The sequence below is a fragment of the Nannospalax galili genome, unplaced genomic scaffold, assembly GCF_000622305.1.
Source record: "Nannospalax galili isolate Female #2095 unplaced genomic scaffold, S.galili_v1.0 scaffold308, whole genome shotgun sequence".
In the NCBI taxonomy this organism is placed as follows: domain Eukaryota; kingdom Metazoa; phylum Chordata; class Mammalia; order Rodentia; family Spalacidae; genus Nannospalax; species Nannospalax galili.
The window spans coordinates 9,144-34,578 of NW_008359214.1; the positions used below are offsets into that span (position 1 = coordinate 9,144).

The 25,435-nt window shown below is 34.6% G+C and overlaps 1 protein-coding gene across 5 annotated transcripts in view; it reads right to left on the reverse strand.

Annotated features, from left to right (window-relative positions):
- Tdrd3 (tudor domain containing 3) overlaps window positions 1-25,435 on the reverse strand; it is a gene marked incomplete at its 3' end in the record, with an annotated part of 174,131 nt that overhangs the window by 8,486 nt on the left and 140,210 nt on the right. For all 5 annotated transcript variants that reach the window (XM_008822914.3, XM_029558564.1, XM_017795562.2 and 2 more), the window contains 2 exon segments: window positions 17,616-17,741; window positions 21,960-22,810. In XM_008822914.3, coding sequence (XP_008821136.1) covers window positions 17,616-17,741; window positions 21,960-22,810 — 977 coding nt within the window.

The window sequence follows — 25,435 nt, forward strand, 5'->3', positions numbered from 1 at the left end:
TGAGTACACTTTGGAGTCAGAAGATCGTGAGTGAATCCCAGATGTCCAGCTTTGGGCTGCTTTGCTGGACTTTAGTTTTGCTTAGGTGTGCCCGATTCTTCCCTTTGAAATAAGACAGTACTTGTTTTGGATTTTACAGAAGCCCACAGTTAAGAGACTTTTAAAGAAAGACTGAACACAAAGTGTTTGAATTTTTTAAAGACTGTGGGACTTTTAAGGTTGTACTGTTTATGTTGTGATATTAATGTTAACATCATATCTTGGGGACAAGGTATGGAAAGGTTGTAGTTTAATAGCAGTGTGTTTATGTGTCAAGTTGACAAGGGGTCAGCTGTGCTGGAAGCTTTGGTTGTCAACTTGACACACCTGGGTTGAAGGAACCTCAATTGTGGAATTTCCTCCATTGGACTGGCCTATGGCCATGTCTGTGAGACATTTTCTTGATTGTTGAGTGATGTTGGAGGGCCCACCTCACTGTGGGCAGTGCCACTCCTAGGCAGGTGGGCCTGTGTTGTGTAAAAATCAGACTGAGCACAGGCCAGGGGAGTAAGCCAGTAAGCAGCGTTCCTCCGTGGTCTATGTTTTGTCACAGCAGTTGAAGGAAAACTGGAACATTTATTTATTTGTGTGTGTGTGTGTGTGTGTGTGTGTGTGTTGAAACTTAAGGCGCTGGAGAAACTGTTCAGAGGGTAAAGGTGCTTGCCAGCAAGTTTGAGGACCTGAGTTCCATCCCTAGGATTCACATGACAAGAGAAACAACTCATAAAAGTTGTCCTCTGACCTCCCCACATGTGCTGTGTGGCATGTGCATACACTCACACAGAGAAATAAAGATGAATAAAGTTGTATGTAATGACACATGCCTTTAATCCCAGCACTCAGGAAGCAGAGGAAGACGAATCTCTCTGAATCCAAGGTCAGCCAAGGCTACATACTGAGACCTTGTCTCAAAGAGAAAGTAGCTGGGCATGGTGGCAGATATCCTTATTCCCAGCACTTGGGAGGCAGAGGCAGGCAGATCTCTGTGAGATCAAGGCCAGCTTGGTCTACATAACAAGTTCCAGGCCAGCTAAGGCTACAGGGAGACCCTGTCTCAAAAACAAAATAAAACAACCTGCATTGAAGGAGCAAAAGCTTGACCAGAGCTCAACACTAACTTGTTCAAAGCCCAGGCTTCAACAAGAATCCTGTCAATGTCAAAAGGCAGGTGCACTGACTGCAGCACTGGCAGAAAGCAACATGCCCGAGCCAAAGCAGAAGCTTTTCATTTATAAAAGCTGTAAAAACTACAGTATTTCAAAAGTGTGGAGGAAAATGGTTTACATAAAGAAAACTTGGAAATCTTTGCAGACAATACCATTAACTCAAAGGACCGTGTGTTTTGAGAAAAACTACTTGAAAAGATTTTTGAAGACTAGACTTACATTTTAAGAGCTCATGTAGAGTTTCATTATATTAGTAACATCAAAATAGAAAAGAAAAATTTAACAGGAAAAGTAAAGGGAAAGAAATTAACTTGGAGAAAATGATGGTGCAAAGAAGCAGTTAAAGTTTCCTTCTGAGAAATAATTTAGGATTGATATTCAACCACTAACTTCAAACAGTATCAGCCACTGCAACTCGGCACATCTGACCTCGTCTCAGAAGGGACCAGTAAGAAGGGCTGTTGCTTCCAAAGTCTTTTGGAAAACAAAAGAAATGGAACCAGCATTTATTAAGAACCCACAACCAGGCATTTCAAGTACCTGGTAACCAAAACTAATATGCACTGAGCAGTTTCCATGTTCCTCACAACAACCTTATTAGGTTATCTATTTTTATTGCTATTTTTCAAAGGAGAAAATGTAACTGAGATTTTTCTTGAAAAGATTACATATTTTGCCCAGGCTATGGTGGACTGCAAAGCTCATGTTCTTCTGCAATGGATGAACAAGCTAGAGGATAATATTCAACTGATCATGTTAACCTCATGTAAGGTTTATACAAATGGAAACCACATTTTAAATGGGTATGCAAATTAATAAAACAGTATTATCAGGATGCTATACTATATATCTTACTAGAGAACACAAATTATCCCAAGGCTACTCAGCACAAGCTACTTTCACTAGTTGAAAGAATGAACTAGCAAAATGTCTATCTTATCCATAAGAAGCGATGACATTTAAATGAATTAACATTAGAGCTAATTCCTTAGAGTGAAGCATTGTAACTAGTTTCCAAATGTAAAGTTCTAATCTTTACAATGTCAGATGCAACATAATCACTTTTTCTTTTATTAGTTTGGGCCAATCTAGTTGACTATTTTAACCTAATGACTTAGAGAAGTGAAGAACCTAATATACAATGCCAAACTCGCTCTTGTTTAACATTTTGTACTAACAAAATTATTTTTATAATTTATTAACATAAATAGCCAATATTAGTACAAGAGAGAATAAGATCATAATCAATTAGCATCATGTTCATTTTCTTCCAGTGAAGCAAGGAACCTGGAAGCAGCCTTTTTTCACTGAGACAGACCATACCAGCTTACCAAAATAAAAAATCATCTTTATGCAATTAATCCAAATTTAAAGTTTTTCTCTCCTTGGTATCTGCTGAGATAGAGCCTTAACTCCTCTAAGATCATGACTAGAGGAAAAATGTATGATAAAGTAGTAAAGTTCTCCAATGTAAGTATTTTCACAACCAATTCTTTTTGTTAACTACAGTATATTCCAAGACATTTATCCTCCTAAGTTTGAATAAATAAAAATAATTCTGCATGGTATACTTACTTAGTAAATTCCTAAATTTATTCAAGATTGTGCCATTATAAACATTTTAAGTAAAAAAGTTCATCAATTTTGTAATTTGACAAACCCCAAATTAATGAGTGTTGTACCATTCCGTAGCAGTAACTTTGAGACAAACTATTGTTCTAAGTTCTCTCTGGTCTTGGTCAAAGATTGTAAGTTGTTTTAGATTCTTTTCAGAAACCACGCTAATATTTTTGCACAGTAACAATTAGAGATCATTTGTCCATTATGTGGCTCTACACTCTAATGATATAGAAACAATTCCAGGATGGTGTATAAGTTAACTCTCTGATCATAAAACACCTGACTGAATAGGTCTTCCTAGTTTCCTATTTGGATTCTTTTTTTTTTTTTTAACTCCTACATAGTGGTGCACAGTATTTTATTGTTGTACAAAAATTATGATGAGCACTTAGGAAGGGTTTCCTCACTTGAAACTATTCCATGTTAGGAAAATTCCTCTTCATGAAAGGTAAGTCAATAGGTTAGGTTAAGCTTGATGAGATTAAACAGGGGTTTTTCTGGGGTTTTGGTCTTGTTTTTATTTTTGTTTTGTTGTTTTTAGCTTTTGAGACAGGTTTCATTATGCTAGGTAGGCTGTGCTCCAAAGTCTTGAGCTCAAGTGATCCTCCTGCACAGCCTCCTTAGTAAAGAAATTTTTTGTCATGTACTACCACGTTCAGCTAAACAATAGTTTTAACAAGTAATTTCCTCCCTTATTTTCTTGCTTTTTAATTGAGAAATTTTCCCCTAACTATTTTAGCTAACAGCACAATTTTGAAGTATCCCTCATGTGCTTGTGGGTGTGTGTCCAAGTGCACACATACACACATGTACCCATGCAATTTATACACAATGTATCTTTGATTGCTCACCCAAAGTCTGTCTACTGAATGTATTAATATCTAGCATCAAGATGAGTTCAAGAAGACCTGAAAGTTCTCAACAATCTCAGCATTACATTAACATTACTAGCAAGAGCTAAAAACTACTTCAGAAGCCATTTTCTAAATTTTGCTGATATCCTCAAGCAACAATACGTTCATCATGCTAGAGACTTTAAACACAGAGTTCCTGATGAGAACCTCCACTGAATGCTGGGTGAGTGGGAGACTGTCAGCTTGCACTTAATAAACCAGGAAGGCTGTCTTGTTTGTGTATCAAGTGCTTTTCTTGCAGCTATGAAAAGACTAGAAACTGAGGATGAACTACCACAGAACAGTTCCTCAGTCTGCTTGCTTTGCCTTTTCCAATGGAAAGCATAATACAAAATTACAGATTTACAAAATTGAATTTATATACACAGCAGCTATGTATAACATTATTACTTTAAAACAACAACTATGTTGATATATTTTCATTCAGGCCTATAAATTGTTTTTATTCACCTATATACACTTCTCATATATTACAGACTTCATCATGATATTTCTGGCAGATAATATTTTACCATTTTTAATCACCAGATACTTATATAGCTTTTAGTCTCTTGCTAAAAGGATAATACTGCAATGATCATCTCCCAGCTATTAACATTTTTCCATTACTGTGTCCGTAGAAAACATTAGTAACTACGGAAGTCCTTGTTTCAAATTTATGAGTACTCTGAAATCTTGGGGATAAAATTTTTAAAAAGCTCATACAAATTTACATTGTCATTAGCACTGTATGAGAGCACCATTCCACTACACCCTTGCCAGCATGAGAGTTAGCATTTATTTTTTCCCATTAATTGATAAATCTAAAACTGCACTGTTGTAGAACAAATTCTTTCAATTTGCATTTATAACTAAGTTTTAGTTATAAAAGATGACAGTGCTACTTCAGCAAGAAACCATAGTAAGTGTAAGTCAATGGTTCAAAGCTAAAAAAAAAAGCAAAATCTTTAATAAAATTAATCTAACGATATAAGTAACTATTAATGTGCTGCACAACCAGGCATTAATGGCAAGCAGTTCATGTTAAGTGGCTATTGTTACTACTATGATTACAGAGCCAGTCAAAGAATTCTTAGACTGTGGGAAGGGTTGAACCAAACAGAGCTTCAAGCTCTCCTTAAGTCCTTATAAGGATCACTTGGTCTGAAGTCAGATGTGCGATCCAGAAAATGTTTTATTCCATAGTTCCATGCATTCTTTACAACTGAGCACGCAGAAAGGCAGGCATTGTCAGTCAAGCTTGGCTGAGAGTGAGTAAGCACTTTACCGAGAGAGAAAACCATGCCATGTATTCTTCAAGAGCTGACTGAAAAAAATACCAATCAAACTCCTTATCTTGGCTCTACAATTAGTTCTCAGGTAAGGATCTAGGTTTCCAGTGAGACCTCTAAGAATTTTTAACTCTGAACTTTTTCCATCTTCTTTCATTTCCATAGAGAAAATGAAAGGACTGAGGCACATTTACATCCCAGCTTCCCCAGTCAACTGAGTGTAGCAATGGAGAAAGCTGGAAACAGAACCAAATGAGCTTCACTCTGCCTAAATCCTTCTCAACATTGTCTGAATTTTCATGCATTGGGTTTATTCTTTGAAGTTTTTAAACATACAATTCTGGGAAGATTAAAAAGAGGAAAGAGTAGGATAAGAAGAGGTAACAATAACCCACACTTGAGTGAAGATAGTTTTATACTCTTAGAGGCATGCAGAGGGTAGGAATAATAGCTCTAATACCGAGAGGGCACAAGGAGAAACAAAGGGTGATAAGTCATCTTGGGCTGCTTCACAAAGGCATAGGTTAGAACACTGGACTTCAGAAGAAGAGGGGAGGAGGCCAAACCTTTGATAATAAAAATTGTCTCTATAGATGTTGGGAGGCTACAAATCACATTTATGCAGATCACATTACTTAATCCTCACAACATCTTGTAGTGAAAGTGAGACTCAGAGATGTTAAGAACTTACCCAAAGTCACATAGGTAGTAAGTGGCAGAGCCAGAACTGGAACCCAGGTCTTCTGATTCCTCCTGTGCATCTCCAGCTCCCCTGGAGCTGAAGCAGGGGCAAAAAGGGAGGTGGAAGTAATGTGCCCACAACCAGCCTTGCCCTTTCCCCTCCATCCAAAGGCAGAGAAGACACTTAACTCTTTCTGTGACCCCTTCTACCAAATCCTTTCAGGACAGAGTACACAGAATTTGAAAATGTTTCTCAGCCTTGGGCCCAAGAATGGCAATAAATGGTGAACAATGTCAGAAATTATTTCTGGGTAGATTTTGCCATTTAGGTAAAACTCACTGGACTCTCAAGGCATAATAATTCTCAATTCAGAAAGTAAAACTATTTTTAAAATTAAAATTATTAAAGCAATCTGCCCAATCATTTTATTAAGTTGTTACACCTTTAAAATTATACCATTATAAAATGATTTTTGAAAACTCCTGAAGAATCAAGAAACCAATCTGCTTCTATCTCACGCTGAGAATGCTTTCCCATCTTAATTATCTTCCCTCAGTGATGAATGGCATTAAAACAATTATAATCCTTAAAATGAAAAAAATTCATGTATTTAGTTTTTTTTTCCACAGTCCACTTTATGATCAAGAAAAACATGTATACCTTATTGTTTTGAAATATCACCTATAATTTTTTTATAAATGATGCCTAAAATATGCTTAATGCTCCCTTATACAATTAATTTCTATTTAAACTTTTCCAATATCTAGGTTGTACAGCAATCTTTTATCTTTTCTTAAGGGAATTATATTTTAATTTCACCCCTTATTTGCATTTCTAGCAAGGTACAAACACATTCAATGAGAAATTTTATTTCCTTTGCTAATTTCCTATGAATATAGGGATAAAACTCAAATGGACTGGGCATATGGCCAACTTTTTATCATTTCTAAATGTTTTTGTAGCAAGTCTTCAAACATTTCAGACTCTAAAAGTCTCCATTTATGAGAACAACTCTCAGTAGAGCCAAGTGCAAAGTAAGCATTTGTACAAATCAGGGCACATAAAAGATTATCTCGGAATACAAAGCATTTGTGCCCAAAGGTGTTAGCAGTTTTCTGTTTAAACAATATTGCATTTCACCAGCCTTGAGCTGTAGTCCTGTCTGTAGTCGGAAAGTATCCAACCTGATAGTTAAACATCATTTGACATCTTCTAGATGAATAGAATGGCAACATTGGAGAGTAGACAAATTAAAGGAAAAAAGATTTGAATAAGGAGAAAAAAAGACAGAAGGAAAGGGGAAAAAATGGAGGGAACAGGGTTCACCTAGAAGACATAACAAATTTAAAGTGTTAAAATTCTCAAGGTCTTAGTCCTTTAAGATTTGTTTCATAATATAAAAATCTGATCTAGTCTAACATTCTTTAGGTTACCTTATAAAAAATAGTACACTTATGTACTTTTTATGTATTATTGTAAACTTTACCTAAGCCTTTTAAGGTAAGTGCTTATTACATTGTCCTAAGCCATTCATTAAATGGTACCACAAATAATTACCAGCACTTAAAAAGATTACATGCCCATAAATTTTAGAATTTGAACCATACAGAACTAGAATTAAACTAACTTCTAATGTCATGTTTTGTATAATAAATTCTTTGTTAACCATGACTCAAAGGATTGACCCTAATTTCCTAATTACACCATCTAGGAAAAGCAAATGTATTTATGCATGATTTTTTTTTAAGCCAGAAAATGACTGCTAAAGAAAAGAGTTTAGGAAAATCAACATTGAGTTCCCTAGGTTACTTCCTTCAAACCACTCCATTCCCATGACATACATAACAAAACTGCAACCCAGAACCATGCCAGTGATGGCTCCCAGACCAGTGCCATTTCAATTTGATGGTGATCTCATCAGGATTTACCTGATAGTTACTAGAGGGAAGAAAATCTCCCACTTCTCTTATAGCTTTTTAAGCTTCTGTGCATATAAGTCAAAGCCAATCTACTGTCCAAAGCAGTGTGGATACAAAAAGAACTCAAGTATCCTATTAAGCTGTGATGCTTAGGTCTGATATCTAAAAAAAAGACTCCATTATTAAAGGTGATGGATCACAACTACATTACTCAACTGACCACCTTCCACTGTTTTAGGTACCAACTCAGTTTGACTAAAAGATACTTTGCACTTACAGTGTACATTCATGCATGATTTGTACAATTTCTTTACATTTCTACCAGCTATATCCAACAGTAAATTCTGACCTAATTTTAATAAGTGCCTAGAAAGAAGACATTTCTTAAAATAAGAATGCCTGCCCCCCCTCCACATACATATATCAGATCTTATAAGTAAACTCTTCAGAGTATTTCAGTTGGATTCTAGATTATTCATTCACCTGATTTAATAAATAGTATCAGGAAAACAAGAGCAGAAGGTCCTGAGCAGATAGTTTCTTTTTCTAGGAAGCTTTAAATAACAACATTCTAACTAATCAAAACTACAATATTTGAAGGCTTGAGAGAAAACACAGTAGACGTCCAGTAAAATAACTATACAAATGTTGATACAAAGCAAAAATTCTGATCTTCCAGGAGTCCTGTTTTCTATTTAGAAATGCCCACACACCCACCCAACTGAATTTGCTTGCTTTGATGCTTTTTTTTTTCATATTTAGTAACTAATGTCAACCTAATAAAAGTAGAGAAAGGCTTCATATTTCACCTTAAACTAGATCATTGGAAAAGAGAAAATACAAACCCCTCAAAAGGTGAAAATACCTTACTGCTGGAACATATAAATATCATGTGTGCTATTAGGCCAGAATTTCAAAAAGAGCAGTATTAGGGAAGTTACAATAGGATCTTCCCAAGTGACAATTTCTGAATATTACAGATTAAAAAGTTCCAGAATTTGATAAAAATTAAAAGATTAATGAGTTCTGAATACTTTTATGTAAAATAAAATCTTTACTTTTATTCAATAAAATACCATTACTAAAACCATAAGGACATAAAAGGTCATAAAATTTTAGGAATATATTTTGTCTTCTATTTGTAAAAGGGAAAAAGCCTTGGATTATTGGAGAAACTGGGATGGATGGATGGATGATGGATGGATGGATGGATGGACAGATAGATGCTGTATTACAAAATATATACAATATATTCTGAAGATAAATTTTAACCATTTTATAGATGAGAAATGTGAAAACAAGCAAGAGGTTTCCAACCATTTTCCTTAGATTTATTCTAATAGGTCTAGACAAGAGGAAAATAAGGAGTCCCATGAGCAAATGAGTTTGTGAGAACAATATACCAATTCTGTCTCTTTCAGGTGCTTTTTAATTTGTCATCGAATCAAGGAAGTTCTATAGGAAAAAATATATTCTTAAATTTTTTTAATCTGGCATTTTCCAAATTTATTTAACCATGAAGTAGAACCCATGTTCTCAGAATAAACTTGAGAAAACTGGATTGATCAGACATGGGGAAACACAAAAAAACATTGACTTTTGTGTTCTTACAATGCAATAAAGCTGCCTAAAGAAAACCTCACCATTGTGTTTACTCTGAATAAGTTATAGGAGGTCTTTTTTAAAACTTACTTATTTATTCATTTATTTATTTTATGGGTATGAATATATTGCCTTCGTATGTACACGTGCACCCATGTCATACAATGCCTAAGGAGGACAGAAGAAGGCATCAGGTCCCCTGGAACTGGGCAGTTATTAGCTGCCATATTGGTGCTGGAATTCAAACCTGGGTCCTCTGCAAGAAGGACTGGTGAGCCAACTCTCCAGCCCATAGGAGGTCTTTTTAAGGCAAATAAAATCTTCCTTGCTGTTGCAGCATTTTCTTTCCACTCTGACTGGAGGTCTTTGCCAATGACAGGCCATTAAGGGAGTTATTTCAAGCCAAAGTGTAATTAAACTCTTGCCAGTAGTTTCCATGTTTAATGGAACTGGAAACTTTCTAACACCAAAATACTTTCACAAGAAAATAGATCAACTCCACTCTTTTCACTAGAGATATGATGATAAAACCTATTATATAGGATTCTAGAATAAGCAGCATCAGTCCAGTGAAGTCTAGGAAATTAAGACACAAAACATTACCCCACTAGAGATTTCTTTTTTTTAAGCTACAAAATGATATAATCTTTAGGAAAAAGAATGAAAACAAAGATGGCTAAAAGAGAATACAATATATAAATAGTATTAAGTAAAGAAACACAGATGATTATATATGAATTAAAACTAATAACATACGATGGTATAAAATCAAATATGCACCATCCATCTACTTTTAGCTTAATATCAACAAGATTCATCAACATCACTGACTAAATGACAGAGAACTAGGCTGAGCAAATTCCAACTGAAAGGGAATCGAGTTTATGGTACAATGAACAACTATATTTTTTCTATTATAAATGTAGAGGAAAATGGCTCAGAAATTCACCAGAAACAAAGCAGAATTTTATTTCCTTCAATTCAAGGATGCCTCTTCCAATTTAAGGAATCTTTAAAATATATTGGCATTTACTATTGCTAATGCACATACCCAATATAAAATTGACAATCTTTGAGAACACAGAAATAAAGCATAACAAAAATATCTTTTAGATTCTTTCATATACTACTTTATTTCCTAGGCAATGAGCATACCATCAAGTCCTCTACAAATGAATAGTAGAACTCAGGACAATCTAAAATTGTGGCTTCAAAATGCCCCTATAGTTAGCAAACAGAAAGACGATATTATACGCAGAACAAGCCCTACCCCTGTTGCATCAGGCATCAAAGAAGGAAATAGGTGCACCTGACAATGTCAGGCCTTTCAGCTGTTGCCCTCACCCACAATGCCCCATGAGGATTACTTTGAAGGAAAAAAATCAAAATTATATTCAGTGTAAAAGAAAAATCAAAAATTTACTCCTTAATTAACCAACACAATATATTCATAAATCCATACTTTAGGTTGGCTTAATAAAGGAGAGACAAGTGACAGATTAATATATCTCCTAGTATTACAGTAGTTTGCAAAAAAGCCCACTTTTCAGCTATGTTAAACCTGATACATGAAATTAATATTTAATTTCAGACATCAATTATTTTATAAATTGTAACTGAAGTTAAACACAAATCTGAAAGGTATTATTAAAATAACTTTAAAATGGGCTGGAGAGATAGCTCAACACTGCTCTTGCAGAGGATCCAGGTTCAGTTCCCAAGTATCCCCATGGCAACTAACAACTGTCTATAACTCCAGTTCCAGGGGATCCAATGCCTTCTTCTTGCCTCCACAGGCACTGTACAACATGGATGTACTTACATACAAGCAGGCAAAATACATATACACATAAAAAATAACTGTAATTTAAAAAGAATAATTTTAGCTGGGTGTGATGGCTCACGCCTTTGATCCCAGTACTCGGGAGGCAGGGACAGGCAGATCTCTGTAAGTTCAAGGCCACCTGATCTACATAGGGAGTTCCAGGCCAGCTGGGGCTACAGGGAGACCCTGTCTCAAAAAAATATTAATATTAAAGGAAAGATATCATAATCTGTTCTAGATAGCCCCCCCCACACCATGTTAACGCTTTTGGGGAGTTATCTTACCTTCAGAAATAAGAAGAAACACAAATTAATAATATAATCTATACTCTCACTCCTCTAACCTGTTTTAAAAGGGTTTTATATACAGTTTGAACAGATCATAGTATATTATGTGTTATCAAAAGTGCTTTTGTTCAGGTCCATAGAATAGCATAATTAAAATAATGACATTAAATATCTCTAAAGAAAAATCATAGCTGGGTCAAAGCTAAATCTCAAGATTTTCCTAATAGTCCATTAGACTAACTTGTCACAGTCAAATTTGAGTTTCAGGAGTTAGATATGAACAATTCTAAGGTGGTGTTTTTATGCATATGGAGCACACTTCTATGAATGAATCATCTCTCCCCCTATGTCAGCAGCTTTCATCTGCAGTAAGGGGCTTCTGTATAGCCCAGAATGTCCTACAGAAATCCCAAGATGCTGAGTAACAGATAAATAAGAAATAAAGGACATCTAATACAATCAAATTTATTGATAAGAAGTTTAAAGATGGTTTGTAGTTCATCAGTGGAGCATGTGCTTATTAGTAACCATGAGGTCATGGGTTCATCCCCTAGCATCATAAAAATTAATTAAAAATACAAAAAAAAAAGCAACATAGAATTAAGTTCTGTGGCCCACATTTCAAAGTATGTCCTATGTTCAAATTAGCCATAGTTTGCTTCTGATTTTTCTGTTTATACTGCAAAAGAAAATGTGCCCTACCCACATGGGAAACTTTTGAACTTTCCCTAAATAGTTATGGCAAAAGAAAAGACACTTTAGTGTTTCCAGTGGCCTAAACAAATTATGTTCTTAGCACCAATATATGTACTACCTTGTTTAAGAATTTATCAGCAAGAATAGCCAATCTCCTCGACTATGATCAAATAGGCATTTTTACATTTTTACTAAATACTAATTGGCAGAACCTCACTGTTATATAATTCTTATTTTCCTTTGAAGTTAATAGTTTTTGAACAATTATCCCAGTTTTAATATCTATTATGATCTTTGATATCAAGTACAAATTACATACTGCTTAATTAAATTACTAACATGACCTTGTTCTAATACACTTAGTATTCAATTTTAACTCACTAATTTATATACCCTAACTCTCCATCTCCCTTCTCATTAAACAGGTAAGATTTTTTGTTCTTGTTGCTCTATGTCTTTTTTACAAATATTTTTGTTAGAGAGGAATAGCATATCTTTTTATGAATGTTATTTGAATTTAAAAGGGTAACTTTCAAATGTGCTTCCCAAGGTGCCATTATTTAAAGAAAAACATGTGCAAAGTTACTTCAAAACTAAAACTTGAGACAGGGTCTCGCTAAGTAGCTGAGGCGCATCTGGAATGAGTAGTGCAGATGTCCTTGGATGTGTGATCTTCCTAGCTCAGATTCTCCAGGGTTGTGATGACTGGCATATGCTAACATTCCAGGCTAAATTCTATTTTTTAAATAGAAAACAAAGCCACTCCAATGCCACATACTTGTACTTCGAGCTACCCAAAAAGATTTTTTAAGCCCCAGAGTTAAAGGTCAGCCTAGAAAATACAGTTGACATCTTACATTAAAAACAAAAACAAAAACATGCTAGACTAAAATAGTTACAAAGAGGAATTTTGTATTTTTTAATTTGAGTGTGTGTGTATGTGTTTGTGTGCACATGTGTCTGTGCATGCATGTGTAGAGATCAAAGATGAATGCTGGTGTCTTCTATCAGTTTCGACTTTAGTTTCTGAACCTCACAGATTGACCAGACTGGCTGTCCAGTAAACCCAGGATCCTCCTATCTTTACCTTCCCAGCGTTGAGGTTACAGACCTCAGACTCCATGCCTGGCTTTTTATGTGGGTGTTGGGGAACTGAATTCAGGTCTTTGTGCTTGTACAGTAAACACTTTACCCAATGAGACATCTCCTTGGGCACAGAAAAATAATTTTTAGTAGGTAAGTTCACTGTTATATTTTCTTCCACAAAAATTTGGTCTTCAAGCTAAAGTGGAATAAAAATTAAAAACCTTTGCTCTGGAATGTAATACTGAATATGTTAAAGCTGTAATGAAATGCTTCTTCTAATCATGTGGTTAATAAATTTTAAAAAAAATTAAAAAAAAATAAACTTAAAAAAATTAAAAACCTACACTTTTTTAAAAGTAAAACTTCCATAAATAATTACCTATACTGGTATTTTGTTTTAAGCCTTCAAGAAGAATAAAGCAGGTGGTTTCATGTTATGGAAAAATTAATTTTCTTGCTTTTGTGCGAGGGCAGAGACTTTTGTGAGTTTATATATATTCCTTACCCAAACCCTCATATAAATGTTGTCTGACACCCAGTAGATGTGCACAAATTACTTGTTGAATAAATAAATGACCCCACATAAAAAGATTTACAATAGGACAATTACCTAGGAATATAACAATCCGTTTCTCACTTTTTAGAATTATTGTCCCAAATCATGTGTATGATAAGGCCTTAGAGAACTACGCATTATCTACACAATCATAATTTTCTAGTTGTAATAACAACTGTAGTGATGACTTTCTGGTAGCAAGAAGTAGGTGCTATAAACACTTGTAAAAGAAAACTTTGATACCAGCATGTTCTAAAACATCTTATGTGATATAAAAATCTCGACAGAATCCAGGTTGTGAATGCACTTGGAAAAATCAGGAGTCGTTAGTGTCCCAGGTGAAGAGAAGCATTTCAGAAGCAACACCAGAAAGACAAAAAGACAAAAGGTTTATCTGAGGCAACATGGCCAAGGTATTTCATGGGGTTTCCAAATTGCTCCTGGCATCTTTTTACTGGTTTCCTGGTATTAGTCATGGGGTTTCTGTCAATTGGGAAAGGGCCTACAGCAAACACCATTAGCAGGTTTTTTTTTACTAATGTTTTCTCATATAGTAAGGAGAAATGGAAAACTATTATGGCTTTTTCCATGTGTATTTCCATAAGCTCCATTTACTTTGCTAAAATAAGGATGACTCTATAATGTCTCAATAACCCATTCTTTAAAAGAAGAAAACCCAGAAAAAAACTATAGCATTTATCTAGTTCAAAATGAACTGTAAATATAACATTACCTATGAGAATTACAAAGTTTGTTACAAGATAAACATTACAATTAAGACAGAGTATCTTACAGTAGTCAAAATAGCTAGGTGAAATCTAGTTAGAATAACAACAAAAGTTCAAGAATAATTCACCAAAAAGTTTAATGATTTTCAAAGAAATAAGGTATTCAGCCAAATCAGAACATGTATTTTGACCATATTGTCCCTGAGTATGTTCTAGCAGTAGAAAGATATACCCAGGGAGGAACAGAAATAAGTATTTGGTCTACTGAGAGATAAAAGGCAAATAACTCCTAAATCTCATGAAAAAACATTAACACTCAAAGTATTAACTTGGTTTTTATTTTAATTTTTCCATACAATCGACTAGTAACTTAGTCATTGAGTCACTTAATATTTCATGATTTTTATTTGATGATTTATCCTTACATCTTTGAGAAGCAATACAAGCAACTGTTTTTTATAAAGGCTTTTGAATTATATGTATGCTGTTTTTTTTACCATTCTGCATATTATTTGAAAAACACCTTCACTCAATGAATACTGGTATTTTTTTTAAAACAGATTTTCTAATATCTTGTACCAATAACTAAACATGAACCTTAATAAAATATACAATACTATTTCACGTAAAAATACTCAGGTACATATGTAGTGCAAGAATTTTAAAAAACTAAAAATTCCATAATCCACAGCGTAAATGAACAATTATGCTAAGGCCTCTTAATAACTTCTCTGTACCTTTGCAGCCCTTTATTTTTATAGTATGATTTAGTCAACTAGAGTTACCTTCATATTTGTACAGTGAATGTTTTGCTTCTTATAATTTTGTAGAGTTTGATTAACTTAACTTTGTTACAGTCTCTAGTCCCTAGACTGGAAACATTAATACTCTCAGACACTAAGAGACTTCTTGCTGACTTTACATCACATGTACTGACATCTGCATAGATTGTATTGCTGCAGTAGCTTTTTATGTAGGTCTGTGTTCATATATATTTTTTAAATGGAGACAGATGAAGAAATGTTAAATTGGTGGCCTCTATATTTCAAAATGTTTCTCTCAGTAACTATTCATGCAGATAGAGAACGGCCTATCTTTTCTTCAACAAGGATGCACATGGCCCAAAATGCCTGCTTATTAATTTATACAAGTAGAATAAAAGAAATGCTAGAATTGTCAAAAGATTTACTGATTCTATCCTGCTTCTACAAATATTTCAGACATCTTATTAAAAATTTAAAAATAGGAAAATAAAGCATAGGTGAGTATTCAGTAGAAGTACTGTGGTTCAGAACAGAATCACTAAAAGAGCTATGAGATCTGATAAATCCATTGTCCAGGTAATTTTACACAGAACCAAAATCAAGGCTAGGGCAATAAGGACTATTAAAGGAGAGAAAGGAAAAGTCACTGACTATAGCACTTCAGGACCAAAAACCTCTAAATGGAAGACTTACAATGAGGAACAATAAACGTCATCAGTTATGGTTGCCCTAGAATAGCAAAAAGGAGAGAAGAAAAGAAGAAAACTAAATTTTTCTTTCAAGAAAAAAATAAAATTAATCCTTTACAAAGACGTCTAAAACTATTAAAACTAAATTACATAAGAACTCTACTTTGAAGCTGGCATGGTAAGTGTACTCCCACTATCCCAGTACTTGACAGGTGGAGGCAGAAGGATCCTACAAGGTCATGCTCAGCTACATGACTGATTTCATCCTGGGCTACGTGAGATCTTGTCTCCAAAAAATGACTTCTACATTGACTCTGATTGCTATGACTAAGAACAATTAGGAGGATATAATGAACAGCAAGTCAGGATTCAACTTCTAGAAATATAGATTCAGTAATTACTTTCACCACCCAAATCAGATTATATTGTACTTATGAGAAAAGGGAGAATGAAAATAACCATCACATAAAACCAAGAAGAGTAAAAATATAGCTAAATCAAGTTTTCCCAAGGAAAGAAAGACATACATTAGGTACTGCTGCTATCTCAGTCTTTTAGAGAAAAACTTACAAATTTTAGAAAATGAGGATGAAAGTGGCCTCTTAATCAAACCTATGAACCAATTAGTAATAATACTAAACTAAAAATATAAACCAATACATTATCTTAAAAAATAGTAGTGTTTTGACAAAAAGTTAAAAAAGCTGGGCATGGTGGTGCACACCTTTAATCCCAGCACTCGGGAGGCAGAGGCAGGCAGATCTCTGTGAGTTTAAGGCCAGCCTGGTCTACATAGTGAGTTCCAGGACAGCTGGGCTACAGGGAGACCCTGTCTCAAAAAAAAAAAAAAAAAAAATTAGTGCTACTGGGTTCTGTGTTGTTGCTTTATTTATAGTGGAGGGCAAGGACAGCAGTGAAGAAATGACAAACAAACAAACAAACAACAACAACAACAAAAAACCCAAAACCCAGAGAAGAACAAACTAAAAGCAGTTCATGTGAACACATCAGGCTCCAGTGACGAGGGCTCCCTGGTGGATGATAGAATTCCTGCCGTATTTTGATATTTTAGGGAAACTAAAAGAAATTAATGAAAAAACTAAAATTTTTATTATTCTCCTTCTCTAATGTCTTCTATGCTTGTTTCTACCTAAATATGGATGCTAATCAACCTTTATAAAGTCGTAAGTTCTATAAAATAGACTGTACAAGGCCATAAAATTCTAAATTACATCATGAAAGTTATTACACAGCTTTGACAAACAACTGGCAATAAAATTAATCAAATAATTATTAAGCAGATATTTAATTAGTCTATACACATGTAAAAATAAGCATGTGGTGAACAAAGTATGAAATTATATATAAAATAGTTTCTTAATTGTATAAGCACCTAAAATAATAAACAATATTCATATATTCAACAGAGATTGGAATTTGACAACTTCTGGGCATAATTCAGTCAAATTTAAAGTAACAATTTGAAAAAGAAAATATGCATAAAAACCCATTTTATTCACATAAAGTTTTGGCAAAATGTAAATAAAGGTATCTATTCTAAAGCATGATACTATACACATTATAGCTGAAGTAATTTCAATGCATTCATTTTTTTAGTGCAATATATAATCATTAAGCTGAACTCTTTAGTTGGAGAAGCCACTAAAAGAAGTTCAAAATATTTCTTACAATTTTTGTATGACTGTGACTAATCTTTTAGAGCTATTTATTTTCTTCAAAGTAGCCTTTGTACAGAATTTGGATCACGTACCCATGCCTCTGTTTGAATGGGCTTGATATTGCTTAGTAGCACCTCTTCATAGTTTCCGTAATCAATGAATTTAACAACTGCTGTCATACCAGAAGAATGGAGGGCTTCAACTTCTGCTCGGTAAAACTGAGGAAGCAAAAAGAAGTTTTAAATATGACATCGATACTGTCTACAAGGCAGTGTCTATTCAACCAGTATTTCTTAAGAAGTTCACTGGAATGCAGAAATGCTGAAGGTGACAAAGTTCATATTCTCCAACTCTTCTAAGATGGGTCACTTCAAGTATGTACCAGGACAGAGTTTATTTTTAACTAGTATATTTTACTAATAACTAGTTCATCTCATGCTGCAAAAGTATTAAACTAATCCATGTTTTCTTCTCATGTATGGATGCAAGCAAGTTTAGAGTAACATGCTGGAATTTCTTTATTTTAGGATCTTAATATACCTCTCTTTCCCTCTATTATTTTTTAGACTATACTATGGTGTTAAAAAAGTGTTCTGAGTACATATGCCTCAATTTTAAGCTTCTCAATTTATGTTGGTTTAAGTAAGTTCAACAGTCATACTGTATCCAAGGAAAACAAGTAAGTCAATGCCTCTTAGGAACTTACAGTTTGGTCTTTATCGCTTGTGATTATGTAGAATTACTGAATGGGTGCAGTATTTCACTTGTCTGGTTTACATCTTCAACTCTCTAAAATATAGCCCTGACACAGAGGTGAGTATTAAAAAGCCTTATTTAAGAAATATAGCCCTAAATAAAGCCATATATTTAATTCAAATCCCCTACAGTTTAATAAAAAGATAATTTATGTGAAAAAACAACTTTTTTTTTTCCTGTTTTTTGAGAGAGAGGAATTCACTATGTGGACCAGGTTGGTCTTGATCTCACAGAGATCCACCTGCCTCTGCCTCCCTAGTACAGGGATTAAAGGTGTGTACCACCACGCCTGGCAAAATAACTTTCATATAATGTGTAATTTGCTGTAATAAGGTTGTAGTGATGTGGCATTTAATAAAGCTGAAAAACTTAGAAAGAGCTTCCTTAAGTAGATGGAATGGATTCAAAGATGAAGAGTTTAGCCAAGTAAAGGATATCTAAGGGACGTCATGGAGACATGAAGATAAACAGAGAAACTAAAAGCAGTTTTAATTGATTATGATGTGAGATCTCTAGTCAGCAACTAACAAATTATGATCAGTAAGCAGTAAGGGTCAGACAGTAGAGGGAATACTGACACAGAGTTTGTATTTCATGTACAAGGTGAAAGATTTTAAGTAGGAAGAATGACATGGTCTAAGACCATGATCCTGTGATGAAAGTTATCAATGATAAATTTGACAGGAAGAAGACTAAGGGAGTGGAAAACAATTCGGGGGTTGTTATAACAATCCAGCTGAAAGGGCAAAATTAACTGAATTAGTTTTGTAGTGGAGAGATGGAAAACTGCTTTATGGGAATAACATTAGAGAGAAGGCAAAATACTATAAGGAATGTTTTAAAGCATTATATCATACTAGTTGATCATCCCCAAAATATCATTACCATGAAATTGAAGCATAGTTTCTTAATGACAATTCTCTTTAAATTTTTATTTTTGTTTCTGGCTGAAAAATGGGAAAGTTGGCTATTCTTGGAAAAACATTAAAAATCTACCTCAAGTTAGATGGCTTCTGAAGATAAGGAGTTCCATCTCTTCACAGAGTAACTATGGCTTATTTCTAATATTTAAGAGTACAATCTAGAATCCAAAGACCCTCATCCTAATCTGAAAGAATATATACCATTGTAAATCAAAGTAATCATCTTAAAAATCACCTAGTTTTTATTCAAAGAATACTGTCATAGCTCAAAACATTCTGAATATCAAGATGATTCATAACATTATTGCAAATATATTTAATAAAATCCACAAAAGAACTCATTACATTGATTTTTATACTTACAATTACAGCTAAGATTAAAATTCTATTAAAATTTTTATCACGTGCTGGGAAGCATTTGGGTATCAACACACACTGCCAGAACTATCTTATACATCCCTAACTTAGTACTTAGCAGCTTAGTTATGGTTTGTTCAATATTCAATTAATACTTGCTGAAGGCATGTGTCTGCCAAGTTTGATCACTGAACACAGGTAGATCTGTTCTCTGCTGCTCCCCTCATTTCTGATCATTCATTCATATCCATTCCTTTGCTTTCTTTCGGCAGCAGACAAGAATAACAAGGAGCTATCCAGGCTCCTGAAGAAGGCTGGTTTAGACTTGGCATGGGTTGACCATTATAAAGTTGCTTTTATTACTTAACACATAATCTTTGTGGGGATTTCAATGAAAGCATGAATCATTCACCAGATCTTACCAACTTAAGATCTAAATTTGAATTTGAATCCAATCTCTTATTAAATGGCTCTTATGCAGGTCAACTCACAACAATGTCATCCAATATAGAAAACACTTTCCCTAACCTCTCACAAAAGCATCTGACTCAGTGACATTCTTCTAAGGTATATAATCCTAGATGGATAATGACTTACAACCACTTTACTTTTTTTCTTGCCTCTGAATGAGGGAGAAGTAGCTAAATATAAGGAATCTCTCACTATCCAAATCCGCTTCCTTAACTGTGGAAAGTAATAAGTGTTTGAAGAGTCTGCTTCATGAAGACCTACATCTGCTTTCTAACCCTCCTTCAGAGGAATGTGAAATAGTCCCCACCAATGAGGTTTAAATAGTCTGCTCATATTCCTGAGGTTTTTGCTTTATTAGAAAAGGAACAGAAAGACACAAAGTGTTCTTTCCTCTCTTCCTTTTATCCTTGAATAAGGATTTAATAGCCAAAGATGCTGCTCCTGAACAAATACCATCCCCTATTCACGGGAAAACTGTGAAAGTCAACACCACATAGCTTCACCACCCTATTTCCTTGTTGCAACTCTCAGGTAATGATTAACACCTTCTTTACACTTCATCTTTCACTGAATATATCAGGGCCTGATCCCAGATCCCAAGTCTGATAATATCCTTATAAAGGATCCATTTAAATTCCCTAGTCTGAATTTCAGCTCCTTGAAATCCTCAATTACCTCAATCTACCACTCTCTTTAGCCACATCTACTCATGGGCACACTTTTCTGTTATCAATTAAAACTACTCTAACTTTTGACACGAGTATCATATCTACCCAGAGCCCTCATCCTATAACTCCTTTACATCTTCAGTCTTTGAACTCTATTTTATTATATGTATCCCCTCCTGAATTACCGAATTAAGAGAGCTAACTATGAAATTTGTATACTGTGGGAAGATTAGACATACAGAGAAAAAAACAGTATCCCTGCCTTCAAGGAATTTAATCTTATGAGGGAAAAGAGATAACAATCTAGGAATGAAACCGTGAATATTTAAAAATTAAGCTAAATTTTTTTTAAAAAAGTGAACAAGGGGACCAGAAAGATGACTCAACTGGTAAAGGCACTTTCCACCAAGACCAATGACCTGAGTTTGAGCTCCAGGACCCACATAGTGGAAGGAGAGAACCCACTCCTCCAAGTTGTCTTCTGACCTCCACATGTGGGTGGTGGCATGCAATAAATAAAAATGTAATAAAAAGTGAACGAAGCCCTGATTGAGAAAGAAAATCACTATGAAAGAGGTCAAAGATGATTATTCAAGGAGGTGACATGCTGGGCAAAAGGGGAGACACCGGCCCTGCGCATTCTCTGCTCTTCCCATTCTGACTCCCCTTCTTGGCCTTACTTGGTGCTCTCCTACCTCTCCCTGGAGCCACTGTACTTTCTGCATTTTTTTTCTTGTTTCCTTTCTACTTTTCCTCTTAGTCACCATATAAAGGAGAATTATGGAAGATCTAAATTATGGTTCTAGTAAAATTATTTATCACAAGGTAAATAACTAGCTTATATGCTCTTTTATTAAGTTGGTTGAATTTTTTAATTTGCATAATTTTGTACCACTGAAATGATTCTTTCCCTTTGGAATCAGTAAAATTTGCAAGAAAGAAAAACATTTGTAATTCAGAAAATGATAAATGAAATAAAGTTGAACCAGACTTAGTTCCTTTTAAAATGTTTTTCACATGTAAGCTAAAGTGAAGCATAACCAAATATTGGGGGATATTCTGCTTAAGTATCCACGAAATATATTAAATATTATGTTTTCTCTTTTATCAATTATATACCTACAAATCTCTTGAAAGGCTTAAAATAGGTACAACTGTAGAATAAAGTGTATGGTCCAAAGATAATGCTTTCTATAAGATCACACCAGACTATTACATTCAGTAATAACAGGACACAGCAGCATGCCTATAGCATCCGTACCTTGTTGTCTTCCCAATAAAGTGCAAAGCATTCATCTCCGGGTTTCCACACTTTTGCATACTCCATAGGAATAGATGATTCTATCACTTTTTCAGGCTTAATTGGCCCAGATCTTCTTTTGGGCCCACTATTATAAAATACTTTTTCATCATAGGGTACAGCCGAGACAGGTCCTACTGGCTTAATCGGTCCTACTCGTCTTCCTTTCAGTGACATTTCTGTTTCTCCATTTGGAACACCAACAAAACTATTACTTCGGACAGGATTCTGGTAATCAGTATTTATACTAAACTGTTTTTCAATTTTCACACCACTGAAAGCTTCATTATTTATTGTCCGTGATTTCCTGTCATAAAAATGATCAGGATTACCTGTTTGGTTTTCTCTTTTCCCACGTTTTTGATTACTATAATCTATGAATTCTTGAGGAAGTGGATTTTCTTTTGCCTCTACATACAATGGTCCTCTTCCTGATCTGCTTTGCATAGAGTTATCTCTTTTTTTAAATGCACCATCATTGTGCTGAGAACTTAAAGGATACGCAGCATCTTTAGTTCTGTCATATCTAGAATATGGTCTATCGCACTTAATTCTTTCTTCTGACCACACTTCAGAACCATAAGAACTACCCAGCCTTTCAGAACCTCTATTTCTAGGTAATGTGCTGACTTCTAAAGCTGACTTTGAATTGTGAGTGTCTCTTTGAAAACGAGGAGGTTTTTCATTTCTCAGCTGCCTGGTATCATTTCGAGGAAGATGTCTTGGTTGATTACTATCTTTTATTCCATTCTGTTCAGTATTTGACATTCTGTGCTGTCCTTGATGAAGGTGCTGTGGCTGTGACTTAGGTTCTAAAAGGCAGAAGTACATCATGCATATTAGAATGAAGACTGCATTAATAATTACTTAGCTTACAATGCCTAAAATTATTATATTGGTAGATTACTGAACTATTATTTTAACACCTTCTCCCATCTTCCCACCTTGTTACCTTAACTACCTGCTTCTTTTGAGTTCTGTGTATCTATCATGCAGACTTCCTGGTTAGCCACATTAGAAAAGTAAAACAATGATATGAACCAAGAAAAAAACAGTGGATAACCTTAAGTCATTTGTCTTTGTTACTGAATGTTTGCATTCTTCCAACATGTCTATCGATTTCCCACAATATTAATGAAACATAACTGCAAGCTGCCAGCACAATGCTCGCACACTTCCTTTCTGAATCTCTCTCTCTTTGGCTCACAGTAGCTATCATTATCAAGCAGGCTTGAGGCTTAGCAACAACTGTTCCTTTTCATATCTGTCTAGATATGAAACTGTTTGCATTACAAGCACATTACTTTAAAAAATTATTGATTTCTTGATCTATCAACATTAAGGGCAGGCACGACTTGGAAGTACAGTAAAAAGTATTGAATGTTACTAATCATAAAAGTACAGGTAATGTCCAACTTGAAACCAAAAGTAGTAAATGGCAAATATGCACTACTAGATCATACTTTAATAGCTATATTTTTGTTCTATTTCAATTTATGACATGTTATTTACATTTTCTTCTGTCGTTTCACGTCTCTAATGAACAAAGCTTCTCTTGTCATACATCATACATCATTGTCAAGATATAGGTAATAATTATCCCTACATCTCCCCAGGGCCACCACATTTCCAAAGATAGGCACTAATAATATGTGGCTGAACCTATTCCCTGCATTGCAAGAAAACCACCTTCATTGCCTTCTAGATATTAAATCAATTTAATATGTCCCTATACTTTCTAACACCCACTGGAAGAGGGGTCCAGATAAAATGCTGAGAATAAGAATAAAGGAAATATTTAAAAGTTGTAAGTCATAGACTAAAAGTTGAGATTCAAAATGGCAAGACAAATAAAACTCATCAAAGCAGAATGACTAGAGCCAGAAGCCAGTCTAATAGAACTTAAGTCCACTTCAAGTAAAATGAAGTTATTTTCTAAGTAAATTTCTACTTCCAGGCCAACCACCTACTAATTACGACAAAAAAATAAAGAATTTTCAAGTATTACGAATAAAGAATTTTCAAGTGCTTAAGTCTTTAAACACTGGCCAAGCTCATTTAAAGAGACATGTTTCCCAAGAATATCTGCCTTATAAACACAAGAATGTCTTATTTTAACAATTTAACATTTTTCTTATTTTATAAACTTCTTATTTGTGTGTCTGTACATTTGAGTGCTATTAGGGGGTACTCATGGAGGACAGAAAAGAATAAAGAATTTTCAAGTGCTTAAGTCTTTAAACACTGGCCAAGCTCATTTAAAGAGACATGTTTCCCAAGAATATCTGCCTTATAAACACAAGAATGTCTTATTTTAACAATTTAACATTTTTCTTATTTTATAAACTTCTTATTTGTGTGTCTGTACATTTGAGTGCTATTAGGGGGTACTCATGGAGGACAGAAAAGGGCCTCTGAAACTGTTGTTACAGGCAGTTGTGAGCCTTCTGACATGGGTGCTGGGAACTAAACTCAGGTCCTTTGGAAGAATAGCAGGTACTCTTTTTTTTCCCCCACTAGTCCAAATTGAATTTACTGTAAGGATTGCAATAAACACATAACTGGATTTCAAAGACCTAGCTTTTTTTAAAGTAAAATATCTCATTGCCTAACTGGGTTTTTTTGTTGTTGTTGCTGTTGTTTTTTAACTTTAAAAAAAAATATTGAGAATTTCACACATGCATATAAGGTGTTTTTCTTATCTAATCCATAAAAGATTAAAAGAGTACATGAAGTTGTCAGGAAAAAAGTGATGGGGAGATATGGCAGCAAGTACTCTTAATCACTGAGCAATCTCTACAGAAATTGCTGTCAATTAGGTTTGCTGTCAGCTAGATCTGAAACCATATTTTGGGAGCTTTCAGGTCTGTGGTGTTTAGGGATCTACTTTTCTTTATTCCAGTTAGGGTCAATGATATATATGACTGTCAAACACTTTAAAAAAAAAAAAAAAAAAAGAAAAAGTAGGGGCTGGAGAGATGGCTCAGCAGTAAAGGGCAGTAGCTGCTTACAAAGGACCCAGGTTCAATTCCCAGCACCTATAAGGCAGCTAACAACTGTTCTTAACTCCAGTTACATGGGAATCCAGTGCCCTCTTCTGACTTACATGGGCATTGCACAGCACAGGTACACTTACATGCATGCAGGCACTACACTCATACAAATAAAATAAATATAATAATTTTTAAAACTAGGTCACTAAGCGGTTAAGACCACTGACTGCTCTCGCAGGACCTGAGTTCAATTCCCAGCACCCACATGGCGCTACAAACCGTCCTTAACTCCAGTTCCAGGGGAATCCGAAGCCCTATTCTGATTTCTGCAGCATTGCATGACATGGGTACACTCACATACATGCAGGCAATACACTCATATACATAAAATAAAAATAAATAAAATATTTTTTAAAAAGTAGGTCATTATGAAAGTAAGTATGA